Here is a 17,354-nt window from a genome sequence, read left to right on the forward strand (position 1 = left end):
TTTCACGTACTGTTGCGGATTGCCTCTTTCCACCCCCAGTCTTGGCCATCTTGCCAAGCACTTCATAGCCATCCAATGTGATGTTATTGGCCTCCTTGATGGGCTTCTCTGCCACCTCTTGGCAATCCACGTTGAGCTTGACTTTCTCTGGGGAGATGCTGATGTGGAGCTGAAGGAGAGAGAGGATGAACAGAGGGCACGGTTAACAAAACATTATTGTCTTCTCAATACTCCACGAATGCCAACTTGTTTTCAATACAATTGCTTGGCAAAGAGTAAGAAGAACATTTGGAGCTTTTGAAAAGCTGGTTTGGCATTCAAATCTATTCGGAAGGAACGTGATTGCCCTTTAAAAAAGAAGGGACATTCATTGAGAAACTGCAACAACCTCCTTGAACCTATCAGAACCATGTTGTCTGATGCTTCGAAAGAACCTATCAGAACCATGTTGTCTGATGCTTCTAAAGAACCTATCAGAACCATGTTGTCTGATGCTTGAACCTATCAGAACCATGTTGTCTGATACTTGAACCTATCAGAACCATGTTGTCTGATGCTTCTAAAGAACCTATCAGAACCATGTTGTCTGATGCTTTAACCTATCGGAACCGATCAGAACCATGTTGTCTGATGCTTGAACCTATCAGAACCATGTTATCTGATGCTTGAACCTATCAGAACCATGTTGTCTGATGCTTGAACCTATCAGAACCATCTTGTCTGATGCTTCTAAAGATGCTGAACCTATCAGAACCATGTTGTCTGATGCTTCTAAAGATGCTGAACCTATCAGAACCATGTTGTCTGATGCTTCTAAAGATGCTGAACCTATCAGAACCATGTTGTCTGATGCTTCTAAAGATGCTGAACCTATCAGAACCATGTTGTCTGATGCTTCTAAAGATGCTGATACTCTATTCCACATAATTGCTAGATTTAAAGAATTGTTTAGTCTTTGCAGAAATATGTTAATTACAGATTCTGATATTACCCCAGAGTGGTCACTAATATGGCCTGAAACTCACTGCCTCTACTGATGAATGGAACATTAAAAAAAGGAAATATACAACAGTTGCCATTTCCATGTAGCCTCAAAGCTATGGGCAGTGATTGTATAACAACATACAGTGCAAAGACAAAGTGCCAGATTTTGACATTTCCTGTCGAGGGAACCCTGCTCCACATCTTGAAATTATATAATTTGTGGTGCGCCATCAAAAGTGCTACACTTTCCATACTTTCCCTGCACAGTTGCAAATTTTTCCCTGCTGAACAGTCAGACAAGCTTTCTTTCTGTCAGAAAAAGCAAGCTAACATTTCTTTCTACAAAGCCGTGTCGACCACAGCCTAGGCCATAGTTCTTGGCAAAGAATCACAAAATTACAGTTGACTTCCTTGGCAACAGAACAGACTATCTGGTGGACCGCAAGGGGAGAGGGTGTCGGTTATCCCAGGATCCTGGCATGGATACTGTATATTATACCATGATGCTCTTGAGGGCTTACCAAAATAACCTTCGATGATATACTGGGAGGCAAATAATGAGTATGTATATATTACCTCACTGACCAATAAGTAAACATAATAAAAAACACTTTAGTCACTGGAAAATAAAGCTTCAGGAAAACTAGCTTTCTAGTGACCACTGTTACCTCACTTGATGGTACTTGCTGTCAAGATGATCTGGTCTTGGTGCAGTGAAGTGATGAAAGATTAGTAACTTTCAGTCATCAACTTCAGTTCTAAACACTGTGTTTCACTGTGTCAACACTCGACAGATACATGCACAACAGTACATATGGTAAGATTTCAGGACACTATTGTCTTCTTTCTCTCGAATACCCTTGACATATTTCCAATTCCGTGATTTCTACGACATTCCATTCTAATGTCCTTGGCTCTGTCCTTGCTCTTCCTCCATTTTCGTAATCCTGAACCTTCAAGCCTTCACGGTTACAATTATGTGCATGCACTATTCTACTACTGAGCAGGTGGTGTGACTCCTCTACATAAAAATGCAACTATGATTAAATTAGCTTTCACTGAAAATAAGAGGAAATGAAAATCTCCATCAAAGGGGTGCTTTCAGAATGCTTGGACTGATCATAGAAGCCCCCATTTGGGTTGATCACTTTCAATTTATCATTCCACAAGGTAAGTTCCCATGTCCAATCGGGGACGTGGGAACAAACAAATTCTCCAGGCCGGGCTTCTGATGACTTTTGGATAGAAAAAGTTAATATATCATTTCCTGTGTTTCTAGTGTGCGTTCTCGGGTCATTAAGTCTACTTGGCCAGGTCCCAGAACAAAAACATCTTTTACGTCTAGGACAAAGCGCTGTCACAAGTGAACAACACAAAGAGTGCACTCAGGATACTCTGGCAAAGTGTCCAATAGGCCTATAAAGAACTGAGAGCCAGCATCATGGAGATCTCTGTTCACCTCCCCCTCTTTCTCAATTAGCACATGCATACAGTATACTGGCACAGCCTTCCCAACCCAGTCCCTGAAAGGAAAGTTTGAAGGACTGAGTTCAAGAGTTCTCACAGAATAATATAGTTTGTGTATTTTTCAGCATGGGGCAAACCTGTACATTGTATGGGCTGCAGCCACTGAGACGCTCAACCATCCACCGAACTCTGAATATATACTGTAGGTCCACAAAGGTAGTGGTACCAATAGTTAACATGAGTTATGGAAAAATGTCTTCTCTTTGGCTAAGAGGCAAGATCCCTCTAAAGACACCCACCCCTGGAGTGCGGGAAGGGATTCCCTGGTGGGCTAACGAGTGGCTAGCATCTGCTAAAGCAATCTCTGAGAGCTTTCCCACATGTTGGACCAGCGGTGAAGCAGACCTCGACCTCTCCAACCCAGGTTACTCTTTATTCACTGGCCAAATCTGTCTGCACTCTCTGACACAGTGTTGCCATATCAAAATACTGTACACAAAGTGCACACTATATATTTAACACTTGGCAAAAACACTGCAGTTCAAACGAGAGCATGGGCTGGGTGGAGGTAGGTTAAGGGACCTTTGCAAAGAATTCTCATGGAAATGCAAATTTACTGATACTTATCTGACACCTAGTAGTACATAAATATATATGGACTCGGAGTGGTCGGTAACTCAATACTTTAGGGGCAACATTTGGTCACTTTCTTTGGCGAAGAGCACCAAATGGTGTTCTGGACAATAACCCCAGCTGTCATTTGTGACAAACCTCACCACTGGTCACTGCGGTGTCAGGGCACACACACTCAGGTCACTGCGGTGTCAGGGCACACACACTCAGGTCACTCAGTAAGAGCCATGGACAAAGTGTTGGCAAACCACTGACAACACACCACCATATAAGAGGGCAGTGGCACTCGCTCAGCAGACCAGCAAATAAGCAGGTAGGTCAACCACTGCAGACTTGCTTGTTCATGGAAAAGCAATGACTGCACCACAAACTAGCCACCCAGTGTACATTCAAACCAGAGGCTCCACCATGGCCACTTACTGTGTGCGCGCACAGACACACACACACACACACACACACACACACACACACACACACACACACACAACCGCTTTCCAACTAGAGCAGGGATGATGTCATTTTGATGATGTCATCTACATCTAGCCCTGACCCAACATTTTCCAGGGTCCCATTCATTCATGGAGTTACCCTATAATTAGATGTGTGGTTGCACAATGGTCAAACCATTGACTGTAAGTTGTGATCAGGAAGCAGCCAATACATCGTTCTCATCAGCGTTTCACAAAGAAAAGAACTGTACTCTGTAATAGCAGCAAGTGGGCGTCTTTTGAAGTGGGATAAGAGCCTAGTTATTAAGGAAAAGGGGTCAGTTTGATTATATTAGAACTACGGATTTTTTTTTTTACTTTGGTACAAAATAGGGGGCACATTGTTCTTCGTGGGAACAAAGTGGAGTGGATTGGACATGCCTCTTAGTACATTAGAACCAGTCTTTTTTCCTCCAGTGATGAATCTAGCATCTTAAGCCATTCCAGGTCAGTATTCAAATAGACTGTCCTCCATTGTTCCGCTCACTACGCCCTACAGTGGTGGAACTTAACAGAGGATGTTTTATATTCACTCCTCCTTTGAGTTGGAAATGAAGGCATATGAGGTCTTCTTCTAGCCCTGGAGAGACCCCATACTGTGCAAACACTGTTTACCACGGCTGTTAAGTTTGGCATGTAGGCCTAATGTAGTGGCTAAATCATTAAAGAAAAACAATGGCGTTCAAAACAAAGACACCACAATGGCTCCTTATTTCAACTGAGAAGAGACATTTTGACAGTGATTGATTGATGAGTGATTCTCATCTGAATGAATCATTCACTCAACATTCTCCTGAGAGACTTTATCCTCAAATTCTCCCATAAAAGTGAGGAAAGTGTAGATGCTCTACAGTTGGAAACATCTCGAGTTCAACCCACAGCTTTAAGGATAGAGTGGGATTGTGTTTCTGCGGTCAGCAACCAGTTCAAAAGAAGGAGATTCTGCTTACTTAGTGAAAAACGTGCATTCACAGCTTCAAGATGTCTTCTTGAAATGATACCGCATGCCACTTAGTGGAGGTTTCATTCTCTTTGCCAGCGACTCGCCTAATGCACTCATTTATCAGAAACAAGTTGAACCCAAACAAACAGTGATTCAATCTGCTCCTGAACGCTACGACAGAACAGTTTGCAGCTCGGTCAACCGCTACCACATGACAGTATTGAGTCTGCACATGGTCAGACCTCCATGACTAAGTGTAACGCTTTGCACTTTATGCTGGGTCACAAAGGTATCGGAATCACCCTCCAACCTCTCTGTAACCTTATTTATAGCCTCTCTGACCCATTCATCAACATAACTGCCCATGGTCTAAGAAAACAAAGCTTGGGCCAAATCGTTAAAAAAAAAAAAAAAAAGGCCAAAGACCACTTTGACATGAGACCTACACCACTGAAAGATGGATAGCAGAGAACTTCAGTCAAGGGGAAACAAGATACATAGAACTCCAGTCTTGGCATTGACTGATTGTACGATCTTCACATTAAAAGGTAATTCGGCCAAATCAAATGAGGCATAGAAGCCACACATGGAGATATGAAAGAAGAAGAAGAAGAAGAAGAAGAAGAAGAAGAAGAAGAAGAAGAAGAAGAAGAAGAAGAAGAAGAAGAAGAAGAAGAAGAAGAAGAAGAAGAAGAAGAAGAAGAAGAAGAAGAAGAAGAAGAAGAAGAAGAAGAAGAAGAAGAAGAAGAAGAAGAAGAAGAAGAAGAAGAAGAAAGCATTTGTAAAGAATAATCAGCACACAGGTGACTGCAAAACATTCTCAGGCAGACTACAAGCCACCAAGTCTGCCAAAAGTTAATGATATCACCATGCGGCCTACACAACAGTCTTATGCATAGTGTTTACCTTGTGGAAGCTCCCATGGAAAACTCGCTTCACTTGCTCCTCGTTAAATGTGGCTTTCTGGATCTCTCCTCGGGTGTCCTTGTTGTAGAACGTGATTGTTTTGCTGGAAGCTGAAAAGAGAAGAGTTTCTTGATGAATCCCTGACAGTGTGTTACGATGCGGTGGCACGCAAAGCACATACAGGACTATAGAGACCACATGGCTGTACAGAGAGGAGCGGGATCAAGAGAAGGCTAGCAGGGATTAACTCCTTCATTAAGTCCATGCTTTTAACACACATTTGTAAAAGACACGTCTTTAGAAATGAATACCGACAATGGCAGCCACCTTGTATTGAACTGAACTTTGTCACACTATAAGGGCCATTTCTTTCGAGAAACTAACATCTATCCACCTTATTTTTGAATGCCCCGCTGTAAAATAATTATGGGTGCAAGGTCTGGTTTAGAATGTGACTGATTGTTGCAGCTTGCGCATTTCCTCGTTAAAACTCCGAGGCTGGGGAAAAAAAGTTGCTTGTCACAATAAATGGGAGGGAGGATTACACCGGAAGAAGCACCCATATTTCACGTAAGGCATCATGGCATCTAGAAATAAGGTGGATATGGTTTATTAAGAGGTTGAACTGGTTTAAATTATGTTAAGTTAAGTTTCCACTCTATCTTTATTTAATCTGCCACGGATCAGCCGACAATTAAAGGTGGCTGCATCTGTGTGTATTATGGCTAAAGGTCAAACCAAAAATGTATTTCAATATTCCTCCAATTCTTAGTACGTTACTTGCTATCATATCCCAAAAAGATAAATAATTTTTGCTTCTAGAAAAGAGGTAAGAGAGGACCAAACGGCAAGGCATTTTTAAATACAGTGCACAGCTGTCTATATGTTGGGTCAGCCACAGGGACTGCCCCCTCCAGCTGAGGCCCAAAGCACGACGGGGGGCTTACGGTTGACGGTGACCCCGACCTCGGGGTTGTTGCTGCTGTCGGAAATCTGCCAGATATCAAAGGGCTCAGTGGTGGTGTCGGGCAGGAGGCGGAAGAGCAGGATGATGGTGTAGGATGGGGGAAGACCCTCTGGGTGGAGCTCCCTGTTGAGGTTAAAAAAAGACATCTGTGGTTAGGCGTGGCTCCCAAACATAGGACACCAACTCTACATGGCTGCTGACTGGTCTCCCACTAAGCCTCTCAGACAGGGTATCACCTTATCACCATGTCGGAGCTATTTGCGTCATTCAAACCAGGAGAAGTAAACATGTTGGTACAATTGTACAGGTCCATCAGCCAATATGCCAAGAAAGACCCATTGTGAGTACTCAAGGGCCAAGACAGACATGTAACAATGCTGTCAATGTGGCACCAGCACCACTTAAGCTTACTGAAAAGACACAGCATCCAGTCTGTCACATGCTCCAGAACCTGTAAATAATTGCCAGTTCTTCCCTGGCCTTACAGAAATTGCCCACATATTGAAAGTATTTTCTGTCCCCACTGCTTCAGCTGTAGCTCCAAGTGTTTCCATTTGTGCACATTAAGTCAATGGCTTAGCCCACGCACACCAAATGCACATCATTATGGACAAATTAACAAAGTATGCTAAAGGGCTTTGAATACTTGAGCGCTTCTGCAATTGCCTAAGGACATTTTAATGGGGCCCAATAAAGAGACAGAGTTCTTGAACCAGGGGTGATTTGTTTGCTCCCAATATGACATAATGTAGGAGGGAGTGCCTGGTCCAGCGAGTGTTCAATTCTATGAGACAAATCCCCCTTTTTTTTCTTCTTCTTCTTCTTTTTCTTCTTCTTCTTCTTATAGTCCCCCAGGACTATAGAGGCCATTGAGCATCATTATGAATAATGGCTGTGGGCTGGGCAGGATGATATGGTGCATGGGAGAGAAGAAGAAGAGAGGCCAATGGACTGGAACATGCACAAAGAAAGACCTGCAAACAAGCAGTCGGGAACACGAACATAAAAACACCCCCACTGGCCAAAGATAAGTGCAAAGACAGCAACAGAGGTGGCGAGGAATGTGCTACAAACACCAGAACATAACCACTCTCTCTTTATCACAGACAAATAAGGCTTTAATCCCAGCTCTTACTTGGTGGGCTGGTTGATGAAGGAGTTCTTGTGCAGCCTGTAGGCGATGTAGCTGTTGAAGGAGCCCGGCTCCATGGACACACCGTTCATGCCAGCGAACGTCCTGTCTGTGATGTTGAAGGCCTCCAGCATCCTGAAACCTGCAAGGGACAAAGCGCTGTGTTGAAAGCTGGGGAATAGTAATAGTGACCGTAAACTTCAACTACCAGTTCTTCGCTTTTACATGCAATCAAATGAGATGACTCGAGGGGATTTCATACTTCAAATTAAGAGCGTTTTAGTAATGCTAATAATATGCTCTGTCGAGCTTTGTCACTGTATTCAGTATGTATGCCTGGTGATGGTAAGATGCTGTATGCTTACCAGGTGTGGTGAAGCCATTCATGTAGATCAGAGGACAAGCTAAAACGAGGAGAGAAGTTGTTAGGACTCGATAAAACAGACAGGATCAAACGATTCATCTCTCTTAGTACATCGCCTCTGGAAAGAAATACTTTGAAAGGGACATCAATTGGATGAGCTTCCTGTTCAATGTTTACTAGCAAATCACCAGAGCAAAAAGTTACAACATCAAAGTCTAAAGAAAAGTTCCCTCTGGGGATGAGAGATTTCTTTTATTTTCCCTTTGTTTTATTTTGTTTGTTTGTTTGTTTGTGTGTTTGCATTTCACTGTAATGTTAAACTTGATGTGAATCTGTCTTACTGGAAGTAGCAGTTTCACAGATGAAGGTGATCAGGTTGTCCTGGATCTTGGCGAAGGCGTCGAAGTCGTCCACCACGAAGACGTGCCTCTCACTAGGCTTGCTGCCAATGACTCTCAACTCTGTCATGTCCACATCGGCCACACCCACCACAAACACACTGTAGCCTGGGGGGCAAAACACACGCACACACACACATGCACAAACACGCACACAAAATACAAAGACCATTGTTAAGCTTCCAATAGCCAAGGGCAGTTCCATCACTATAGAGCTCATTATAGCAGTTTATTAAATTGGCGAGCAAACATTGGCCCTGACAGAGGAAAATGAAGCTTGGAAGCAAATATAAATTTACGATAATTCATAACAGCTCTACATGTACATACAAGACAAACCAAATAGATTTCCATTATTGTGAAGGTAGATCCAAACATACCGGAGTGCTGCAGCTTCTCAGCGCTCTTCTTGACTTCATCCTGGGAGCGTCCATCTGTGACCACCACCAGCACCTTGGGGACGTTCCTCCGCATGCCGCTGTCGGAGGTGAAGACCTTCTCGTAGACGTGCTTCAGAGCAACACCTGGGCCGAGGAGGAGGAAGGAAAGAGGACAGAGAAGGCATCAAATCTGAATTTCTGCATCGAATTTCCTTGGATGCATTCCTTACATTCCCAATGCCAGTCAAGATATAAATGAGATTCTGTACATTCTAATCTGTGATAAATGGATTCATGTACCTGTCTTGGTGTTTCCTCCTCTGTAGCGGACTGTCTTCAAAGCTGACAGCACGATGCCCTTGTCATGGTAGGTGTTCAGCTTGAACTCAGTCTTGGCGTCGTCACTGAACTGCACAAATGACACCTGTTCCAAAAAGAACAAGAAAGAGAGTTGGGTGACTGACAACGAAACATCAAAGCATTCAGAAAACATCTCGAAATATCTCCAAATTCCAACACCTCCTGACTGAATCCACTGAAAAATAAACATCAAACGCAGCGGCGACGGTTATGCTAACCTGCATGCCCTTAGGGCTGATTTCTTCGAAGGCTCCGGTCATGCTGACAACGAACTTAATGACCTTGAAGAAGCTCTCGTCTCCGATACTCCAGGAACCATCGATGAGGAAGACCAGGTCTGCCTTGGCACCTTTGCACACTGTGGAAACGACAACATGAATGGCTAATTTAGGCTGCAGTAGATACGCTATGGATATCTGATGACCAAAGCTTTCCATGGGGTAATATCACACCGAATGTCCTGGAATAATATATACATGTACTGTATATATATATATATATATATATATATATATATATATATATATATATATATATATATACAGGTAATGTATATAAAAAGCACAAATATGCTACAAACTACAAAGCTCTCCTTACCATCTAAAGCAGGGGGAACGGTTACTGGAGGGGGGGGTGGAGGCGGCTCTGTTGGCACCTCTGTGGGTTTGACCACTGGAACACACACACGCACACACACGCGGACGCACGCACGCGCACACACACACACACACACACACACACACACACACACACACACACGCACACACACACACACACAGAGTTGAAGGTGACATGGTTTGACGAGCAATATTCATTGCCCTTACCACAGATTGAAGTTTGCTTTGATGTGTTAGACTGAGAGTGTTTTCTGTCACACTGTCAATCATTGAACCTCTTACATGTCCTCTCCTTGACGCTGACCCCGGGTCCCTCCAGGTTGGGAGTTTGGGTGTAGACGGTGGCGTTGTAGAGGGCATCGGGGGTCAAGCCATTGAAACAGTAATTACTCTCTGAGCCTCTGACAGTGATCTCCTGGGCGCCACTGTTGGAGGCTGGAGGGGAGGGGATTGGAGAGGAGAGGAGATGAGAGAGGAGAGGAGAGGAGAGGAGAGGGGAGGGGAGAGGAGAGGAGAGGAGAGGAGAGGAGAGGAGAGGAGAGGAGAGGAGAGGAGAGGAGAGGAGAGGAGAGGAGAGGAGAGGAGAGGAGAGGAGAGGAGAGGAGAGATACAAAATGAGAAGAGAGCCGAAGGAAAGGAAATTGTAACAGAACAGGAGGCAATTATTAGAGACACACACCGATGGAAGCAATAGACCTCCAGGCTATGCTTAATATTATTTGACATTGCTCAGGCAAACAGGAATTTGCATAATTGCCTGAGTGTTCTTCCATGCATCTGTAATGGATTTCACTCTACCTCAGTACTATTTTCTCCCCCCCCTTCCCCCATCTCCCACTTTTTTATTTGGACTATTGACAATTCACTTGTGGAGAAAAGATCCAGATTACATAAATCCACTTTGCAAACCTCTAACTCAGTTGGGCCATGTCTGTATAGACAAAGCTGAGATGTAGTAGTAGAGTGATACACTTACGGTCAAAGGGATTGACTTTGAGTCTGTAAGAGGTGGCTGCTCTGTGAGGCGCCCAGCGGATGCAGAAGGAGTCATAGCCAACGTTGTAGGTGGTCAGGTCTGTCACATTCAGGTACACTGAAAGGAAGACTCATCCTTAGTACACATTCACAACAATACAGTACCTATTTTTGCATGAATAGCTAAATGAAAGTTAATGGTATCTTCCTGGTGAAAATTTAGATTATCAGTCAACCATTCAGTTTTATGTAGTCGGCCAATAAAAGATGGTGATATCTACGTACATGTGGTGCCTTGTCCGATCAGAGGTGCGCTGACGCCTGTGTCATACTGGGCCAGCACCTTGAGGTCATAGGTGGTTCCAGGCTTCAGGTTATGCAGTTGGTGGGATGTCAGGTCACCAACAAACACCTCCAAGGACTCATCTGAGCCTGAAGGGAAACATAAACATATTGATTCGTTTCCCCATTGGTTCGCAGAAAACAAGTGCATATGAATTGGGAACTGCTACTATGTGAAATACATATTTCCTACTGCAATAATACCAGTCCCTGACACTGTGCCCCGATCAAGACATCTCCATACCTTCGGGCTGGTAGATCAGCTTGTATCCGTTAACCTTGGAGGGGGCGGCGTCCCAGGACACCCTGAAGCGGGTGTACCACTCATCAGAAACACGCAGGTTCCTGGGGCCAAGCATACCCACTGTGGGGAAACAGGACACCACAGCACAGTCAGCACACGCTTCAGTTCACTGCTATGGGACACAGATCCTTCCAATTCCAATGTATTTATCATTATTGGTCTGTAAGTATGGTAATTACTACATATGGTTCATTTTGGCTTTTGGATTATGAGGGATTTATGTTAATATGCAATCAAGAAGATTGTTAAAAAAAAGAGTGATATATGATATCTTTGATTTGAAAGACACTGGGCAGCACTACTAATGTGAGCGCTCCTCTCAATGGGGGACAGCCAGTTCATAATTCTCTGGCAAAGACACTCTTGGCCTTCATGACAAGTCAAGAATTTCACTTATTTAACTTTTATTACAATGATCCAGGATCATAATCAATAGACCAGTCTATTCAGATTTTCTGCTGGGAATTCTACTGTGTGTGTGTGTGTGTTATCCTCTATATGTGTCTGTGTCCACATGCCTCAATATTATGTCCTTAATGCTCTCTGCCTCAGTTCAAATGTGATCATTGGAATGCATGTGTTAAAGGCTGTATCAAAATTCCCACAAATATTTGGAAGGGTTGTATAGTTTGTACCGGTGTGGCCATCTCCTTCCAGTTCTCCTCCTGGTCCATCAGCGTAGATGGCAGTCACTTTGATATTATAAGGCGTGTCTGGATCCAGGTTCTGCAGGATCACATTGTTCCTGTTCCCTGGTACTGTAGTCTGAAAAACAGAGGACATACCACTGTGTTAGTTATACATTATTAACAAGGACAGAGAGCCAATCAGGGTTAACTGAGATAACTTTGTCTTAAATCTGTTGCCAGTGTGGCTGCTTACGTGTTCCTCGATGGGGTCTCCGGTGGTCTGGGCGTAGGTGATGCGGTACTCCACGACAGGACCCTCCGCATGCTCCCAGGTCACAGACAGAGTACTGGTCGTGGGATCGTACACACGCAGGTTCCTAGGGCCACTACGGGGAACTGGGCGAGGGGAACACAAAGGGTTAATATTGAAAATAAGCACTAACTGTAGCGTTCATACCAATCCCATGCTCATTGTTACCAAATGAGCCAAGTGAGTCACACAATTCTTCTCATTCAACGTGATAATTTGATAATGTGTGGAACATTAAGCAATGATCCACAGGAGGCCATCAGTCACAGCGCTTTTAGAACTGTTAGGAGGTGTTGTTAGTTGGCATGACGCAAAGTGGAGTAAAACCCTTTAGCTGTTCCAAACTCTCAGCAAATTACAGCGTCGAGTGGCTCTTAGCCTTTAGGGCGGTAACACATTGCAATGACAGCGAAAAATTTCAATAAATCATTCAGTCAATAATAATCAAAGATAATAATAATAATAATAATAACAATAACAATAATAAATCGTGGTAATAAAATACTGATACTCTTTCGCCAAGCGATATAGTTATTGAGCAGTGGCTAAGCAAAGTGGCTTCAGACATGACTGAATCAGATCAGATGATTAAGCAGGCCTGGTATTCCCTGTTCCCTGGTATTCCCTCAGACTACTGTACTTCTCCCACCCTTGGTGATGGTCTGCAAAGCGGCCCAGGTTCTTACGTGTTGTGCCCTTCTCGCTGATGGAGGGTCCCTCTCCGTCGCTGTACAGAGCCACCACCCCGACATTGTAGGGCGTGTCTGGGAGCAGCTGCTGCAGCAGGGCCGTGGTGGTGGTTCCCGGTACCACAACCTGCACACAGACACACCCAGCAGGTCAGGAATAGAGACTCATTGCAGAAATGCCGGCTGTAAGTACTTTAGGAGAGCTGTAGTGCAGCTGCAGTAAGTGCCAACTCATGTCTTAGCTTACGATTGGAAAAAGGTCAAATTGATTGAATGGATATAGAGGCTAGTAAAACGCCTGTGGTTGTTTTCAAGAACTGGAGGCGCTGACAATTTACTGTATGGGTGATCCCCCCCAACCCCCCCCCCCCCCCCCCCCCCGATGCATACTGTGCACACGAACAGACACCTTTTTGCCCTCTCTCTGACAGCTGTTTGTGTTGTACACGCCCTCTAACAGCTCGCTCTCACTCAACGAGCACTTTGGTGTTGTCAGCAGCGAGTGAAAGGGAGAGCCCAGGGTGCCTTTGATGTCGGGGGGCCGTGGTATGCGAGTGTGTGTGTGCACTTTTCTGTGAGCCACCAGCGGAATGGGAGATTATAGGCTTGTGTCCGAGAGAGGAAACATACTTATCCCTGTGTGATTGTTAGGCCAGCGAGTGCTGCTCAAATAAATCTAGCTAGCCGCTCCTCTCATCAAACCAATCTTCATGTCACCTGCCAATGCGACTACAAAGTCCCGTCACATCGGCTTGACTTTTCTTTTGAAATGTAACGACCCATTGCAGCACTTGCAATACACTCCAGTCCAGTGTCCACTAATGTTTTTAACACAAATTTACTGTTGGAAGTTTGGAGTTCAGCAATGTTCCCTTTGCTCAAAACCAATATTACAAGCTGCATGGTGAAGCTGGTAAATTCATGCTACAACTCTCCAACCTGTGTTAAATTTGATAGTGCTGGCTGAAAAAGGCCACATTTGGCAGCGACCCGCGGCGCTGGCTCCAGCGCTGGAAAAGGCCTAAGCCTGCTATAAATGTATAACAAATAGGGATAAAGGCAGGAAGTACCTCTCTATCAATAAAATGGAAAATACTTCTTCAAAGACCTAATGTTCCTAGAATCTCAATAAAGCAATGATGGCGCAATCTTTCTGGCAGATGGCGGAGTGAGCTGCTGGCGTGTCATGTCAAGTAACACTTTAGAAGTTGTTTGTGGATTCTCAAAGCAGCAGGAGAAAGCCTTTCCACGTGAAGATATGGCCACACTGATGCCAGATGCCACATACCGTGTAGAGGGAGGCCAGTCGCAATTACACAATTTCTGCTTTAATTAACACGATCTTGGTTTAAATATTTAGCAGTTAGTTAAAAAAGAATGCAACTGGCAGTAACTGCACACACGCACGCATACGAACAAATGGCCTCCCAAGTACGCCATTTGGTGAGCAGGCGTGTGTTTTCCTCTCAACAGGTCCAGCTGAGGCAGCTCCTTTCCCCATGGTGAAATGACTCACAGTATAAACGCTGTACAAAATCTGAAGTAGGTTACTGTTTTGGGCCACACCTGCACACACCTCCGTCTGTAAGTGCTCTAACTCTCTACTCTCTGAGCCCCCCCCCCTTTCTCTCAATTGTACTTAGCCAATTTTCCCCTGTCTAACGGTGCAGCCACATCTACGCGTTGTTTGATGCGGGCTGACGCTTGGCTGTATGGACGCTTGACGCTTGGTGGGCGTGGAAATCCGGAAGCTGTTAGCTCCCAAGCTAGCTGCTGCTAGATTTACTTTGCTTCTTTGAAAATTGGTGTTAGAGAGGAAGTGGAAGAGGACAGGAAGGGTAGGATAGGTCCTAGGACGAGCTCAATTGGCTAGCTTTGTACTTTGTCAAACTCCACCCCGCCCCCTCTGTTACCCACTGTCGCTTCACAAGCCTGCTACGCGTCGTCTGGTCTCCCAGCATGCTTTGCGAGGCGTCGAGCAGCATTTTTCAATACAAAGTGGATGGGCAGCAGCGTCAGCCCGCGTCAAACGACGCGTAGATGTGGCTGCACCGTAAGCAGTCCTGGTTGTTGCCCCGCCCCCTCTGCCCATCTGGGGAGGGTGTGACTGTGTAGACTCTCACATGAGTCCTTTGATACATCGCCAGCTGCTTCTTTTCACCTGACAGCAGTGAGGAGCTTCACAGCGCTACGGCAGTGAGGCCGTAGCGCTGAACAGGCGCCCCGTCCGACCAAAGGAGGCGCTAGTCCAGCAACCAGGACACATACCCTTGTCCGGCTTCTGACCAACAGACATGGCCAAATGTGCCTGTAGGGATGCCCAACCAAGCCGGTGGTAACAACAAGGGCATGAATCTGCGACCCTTGTGCTGGTAGGTTCTGAATACTTCAGTGTCGCGCAAGTGTGATTGGCTATATAGACGGCACGCGCGCTTGACTTCGGTTTTGGTTTTCGCTGAAATGAAATGAATGAACGTGTCCCTGCTATCTTTATCAGCCTGTTGATGCATGACTTTGTGAAAATCACAAAGAACACCGTGACCAACTTCCCAGAGAGAGAGGAGGCGAGTTGTGTGGTTGTGTGTCGTTATGCGGCTGCAGCCAGTACGTTACATCTTGCCTCCGACGTGCTTTCACTCACAGCATTCCCTCTCTTGGCTGTCTGCACTAGTTCTCTGTCTATAGCGTTCGAGTGTCACGTGACCGTTGAGCCGAGGAGAGAAGCATAAATGCAGCAACATGAGCGACACTTTATTTATTGTCGGCGACCATGTGTTGAGCGACACTTTCTAATAAGTATAAGGCTTAAGATGTTACTTGAATTTATGGTACATCAGCGCACCTAAGTCTGTTTTCTTTGCATGGGTATGTAGACTGCCTTTTCCCTTCCCACACAGTGGATGGTGGGTGACTCACCGATTCGGAGGGCCTGGTGCCGGTCAGCGGGGAGTAGACCACCCGGTACTGCTGGACTGGGCCTGTGGCAGCCTCCCAGCGCACGTTCAGAGTGTTGGTGGTGGGGTTGAAAACCTGGATGTTCCTGACGGGGCTACGCTCCACTGGGGAGGCAGGAATGTTGGGGGAGTGAGGGGGGGTTAGAGGAAGGGAAAGAGATAAGAAAGTGACGGGAGGAGGGGTGGACAGGAGAGAGTGATGACAGAAGGCAGAAAAGAGAGAGAAAAGAGAAGATTGGTTACATCAGACACCCATAAAGAGAGGGGGTAAGTGAATGGGACATAAGAGGGGGGTAAGTGAATGGGACATAAGAGGGGGGTAAGTGAATGGGACAGCTAAAACCAACAATCGGGCAGTGTGCTGGGACACATTTACAAGTGTCTAAATGGCACACTTGTGAGCTGCAGTGACACTGGCTTTGTCTCAGCTGACAATACATGGTCTAGACTAGTTTAGTGGACAGACGAGTAGTTCAATGAATACATGAGAATGTTTCAATAAAGTGAGAACAATACCCTACGGAGACGTTTAAGACATTGCTTAACAATATTGCTATCAACAGGGAACTTCCTTTTAGGACCCTAGAGGAGATACAGGTTTGTGCTTCCCTCTGTGAAAATTGCCTTCTAAAAACCAAAGCAGATGTTTGCAGGCTTTGTACCGCTCGGCATTGAAGTCCCATAAACGCAGAGTGGGGAAAACACAGCGAGCGAGCTTCCTTACTCGAAAGGTTTCAGAGGGCAGAGACGGCTGCCTACAAAAGCCGATTCGAATTTTAAGGCAAAGTGTACAGTGTCAATGACTAGGCAGTGTCAGCTGAAAGAGTAAAAGCAGATCCTAGGTTAAACTAAATGAGCTGACTTGAGACTAAATTGAAATGCGGTAGTTTGCTTAGATTCACATTAACACCGAAGAGGCAATGCATCCCCACAGAGCCTCAAAACCACAGGTACTTCAAAGTCTTCAAAGTCACCATGTCCCAGTTTCGTAGGGGAACAATCTGATGTACAAATAAGCGTTTTAGCTTTACATGTCTACGAAAAACTCACTTTGAACATGAAGAGCCCATTGCTACTCAAGGGAAAATGGGGTAACAGTAGCAAGAAAGAAGCATGACCTTAGCCAAGCGAGTTGAGAGCCATAAAAATATAATACCCTCCATTCATGTGTATCCCTCCTGTTTCATTTTCCCCAAAGGCAAGCCAATTACTCACTACATACCCTCCACCATCCCCCCAACCCTGCCATCATCCTGACCACTTGCCGCCATTCCAGACTATAAATGGACAATATTACGGTAAGTAGAGAGGAGACACCATTATAATGCTGCCAAAATGGAGGAATTCCTTCCTACGCAATCACCCCTCAAAATGCTGAGTCATTCCCAGCAGGGGTTTGTGGTTTGAAATTGTGGGACAAACTGGAAGAAGACCAGTGTTCAAGCCCACTGCAAACCAAGTTGATTGAACTTTATGTGGTGCCATTTCAGGGCCATGTTAGATTTTACGCTC

General features: G+C 45.1%; 1 protein-coding gene across 1 annotated transcript in view; it reads right to left on the reverse strand.

The window, feature by feature from the left end:
- The window catches only part of col12a1a (collagen, type XII, alpha 1a), a gene marked incomplete at its 5' end in the record, with an annotated part of 69,901 nt that overhangs the window by 12,911 nt on the left and 39,636 nt on the right, over nt 1-17,354 (reverse strand). The window contains 18 exons of the mRNA XM_083633914.1: nt 11-169; nt 5,422-5,531; nt 6,369-6,511; nt 7,524-7,662; nt 7,886-7,924; nt 8,226-8,390; nt 8,663-8,806; nt 8,963-9,086; nt 9,241-9,380; nt 9,620-9,694; nt 9,922-10,074; nt 10,616-10,732; nt 10,900-11,046; nt 11,201-11,320; nt 11,896-12,025; nt 12,143-12,285; nt 12,886-13,015; nt 15,805-15,947. Coding sequence (XP_083490040.1) covers nt 11-169; nt 5,422-5,531; nt 6,369-6,511; nt 7,524-7,662; nt 7,886-7,924; nt 8,226-8,390; nt 8,663-8,806; nt 8,963-9,086; nt 9,241-9,380; nt 9,620-9,694; nt 9,922-10,074; nt 10,616-10,732; nt 10,900-11,046; nt 11,201-11,320; nt 11,896-12,025; nt 12,143-12,285; nt 12,886-13,015; nt 15,805-15,947 — 2,321 coding nt within the window. The remainder of the gene's footprint in view (nt 1-10; nt 170-5,421; nt 5,532-6,368; nt 6,512-7,523; nt 7,663-7,885; nt 7,925-8,225; nt 8,391-8,662; nt 8,807-8,962; nt 9,087-9,240; nt 9,381-9,619; nt 9,695-9,921; nt 10,075-10,615; nt 10,733-10,899; nt 11,047-11,200; nt 11,321-11,895; nt 12,026-12,142; nt 12,286-12,885; nt 13,016-15,804; nt 15,948-17,354) is intronic.

Source organism: Poromitra crassiceps, assembly GCF_964638095.1.
Source record: "Poromitra crassiceps genome assembly, chromosome: 3".
In the NCBI taxonomy this organism is placed as follows: domain Eukaryota; kingdom Metazoa; phylum Chordata; class Actinopteri; order Beryciformes; family Melamphaidae; genus Poromitra; species Poromitra crassiceps.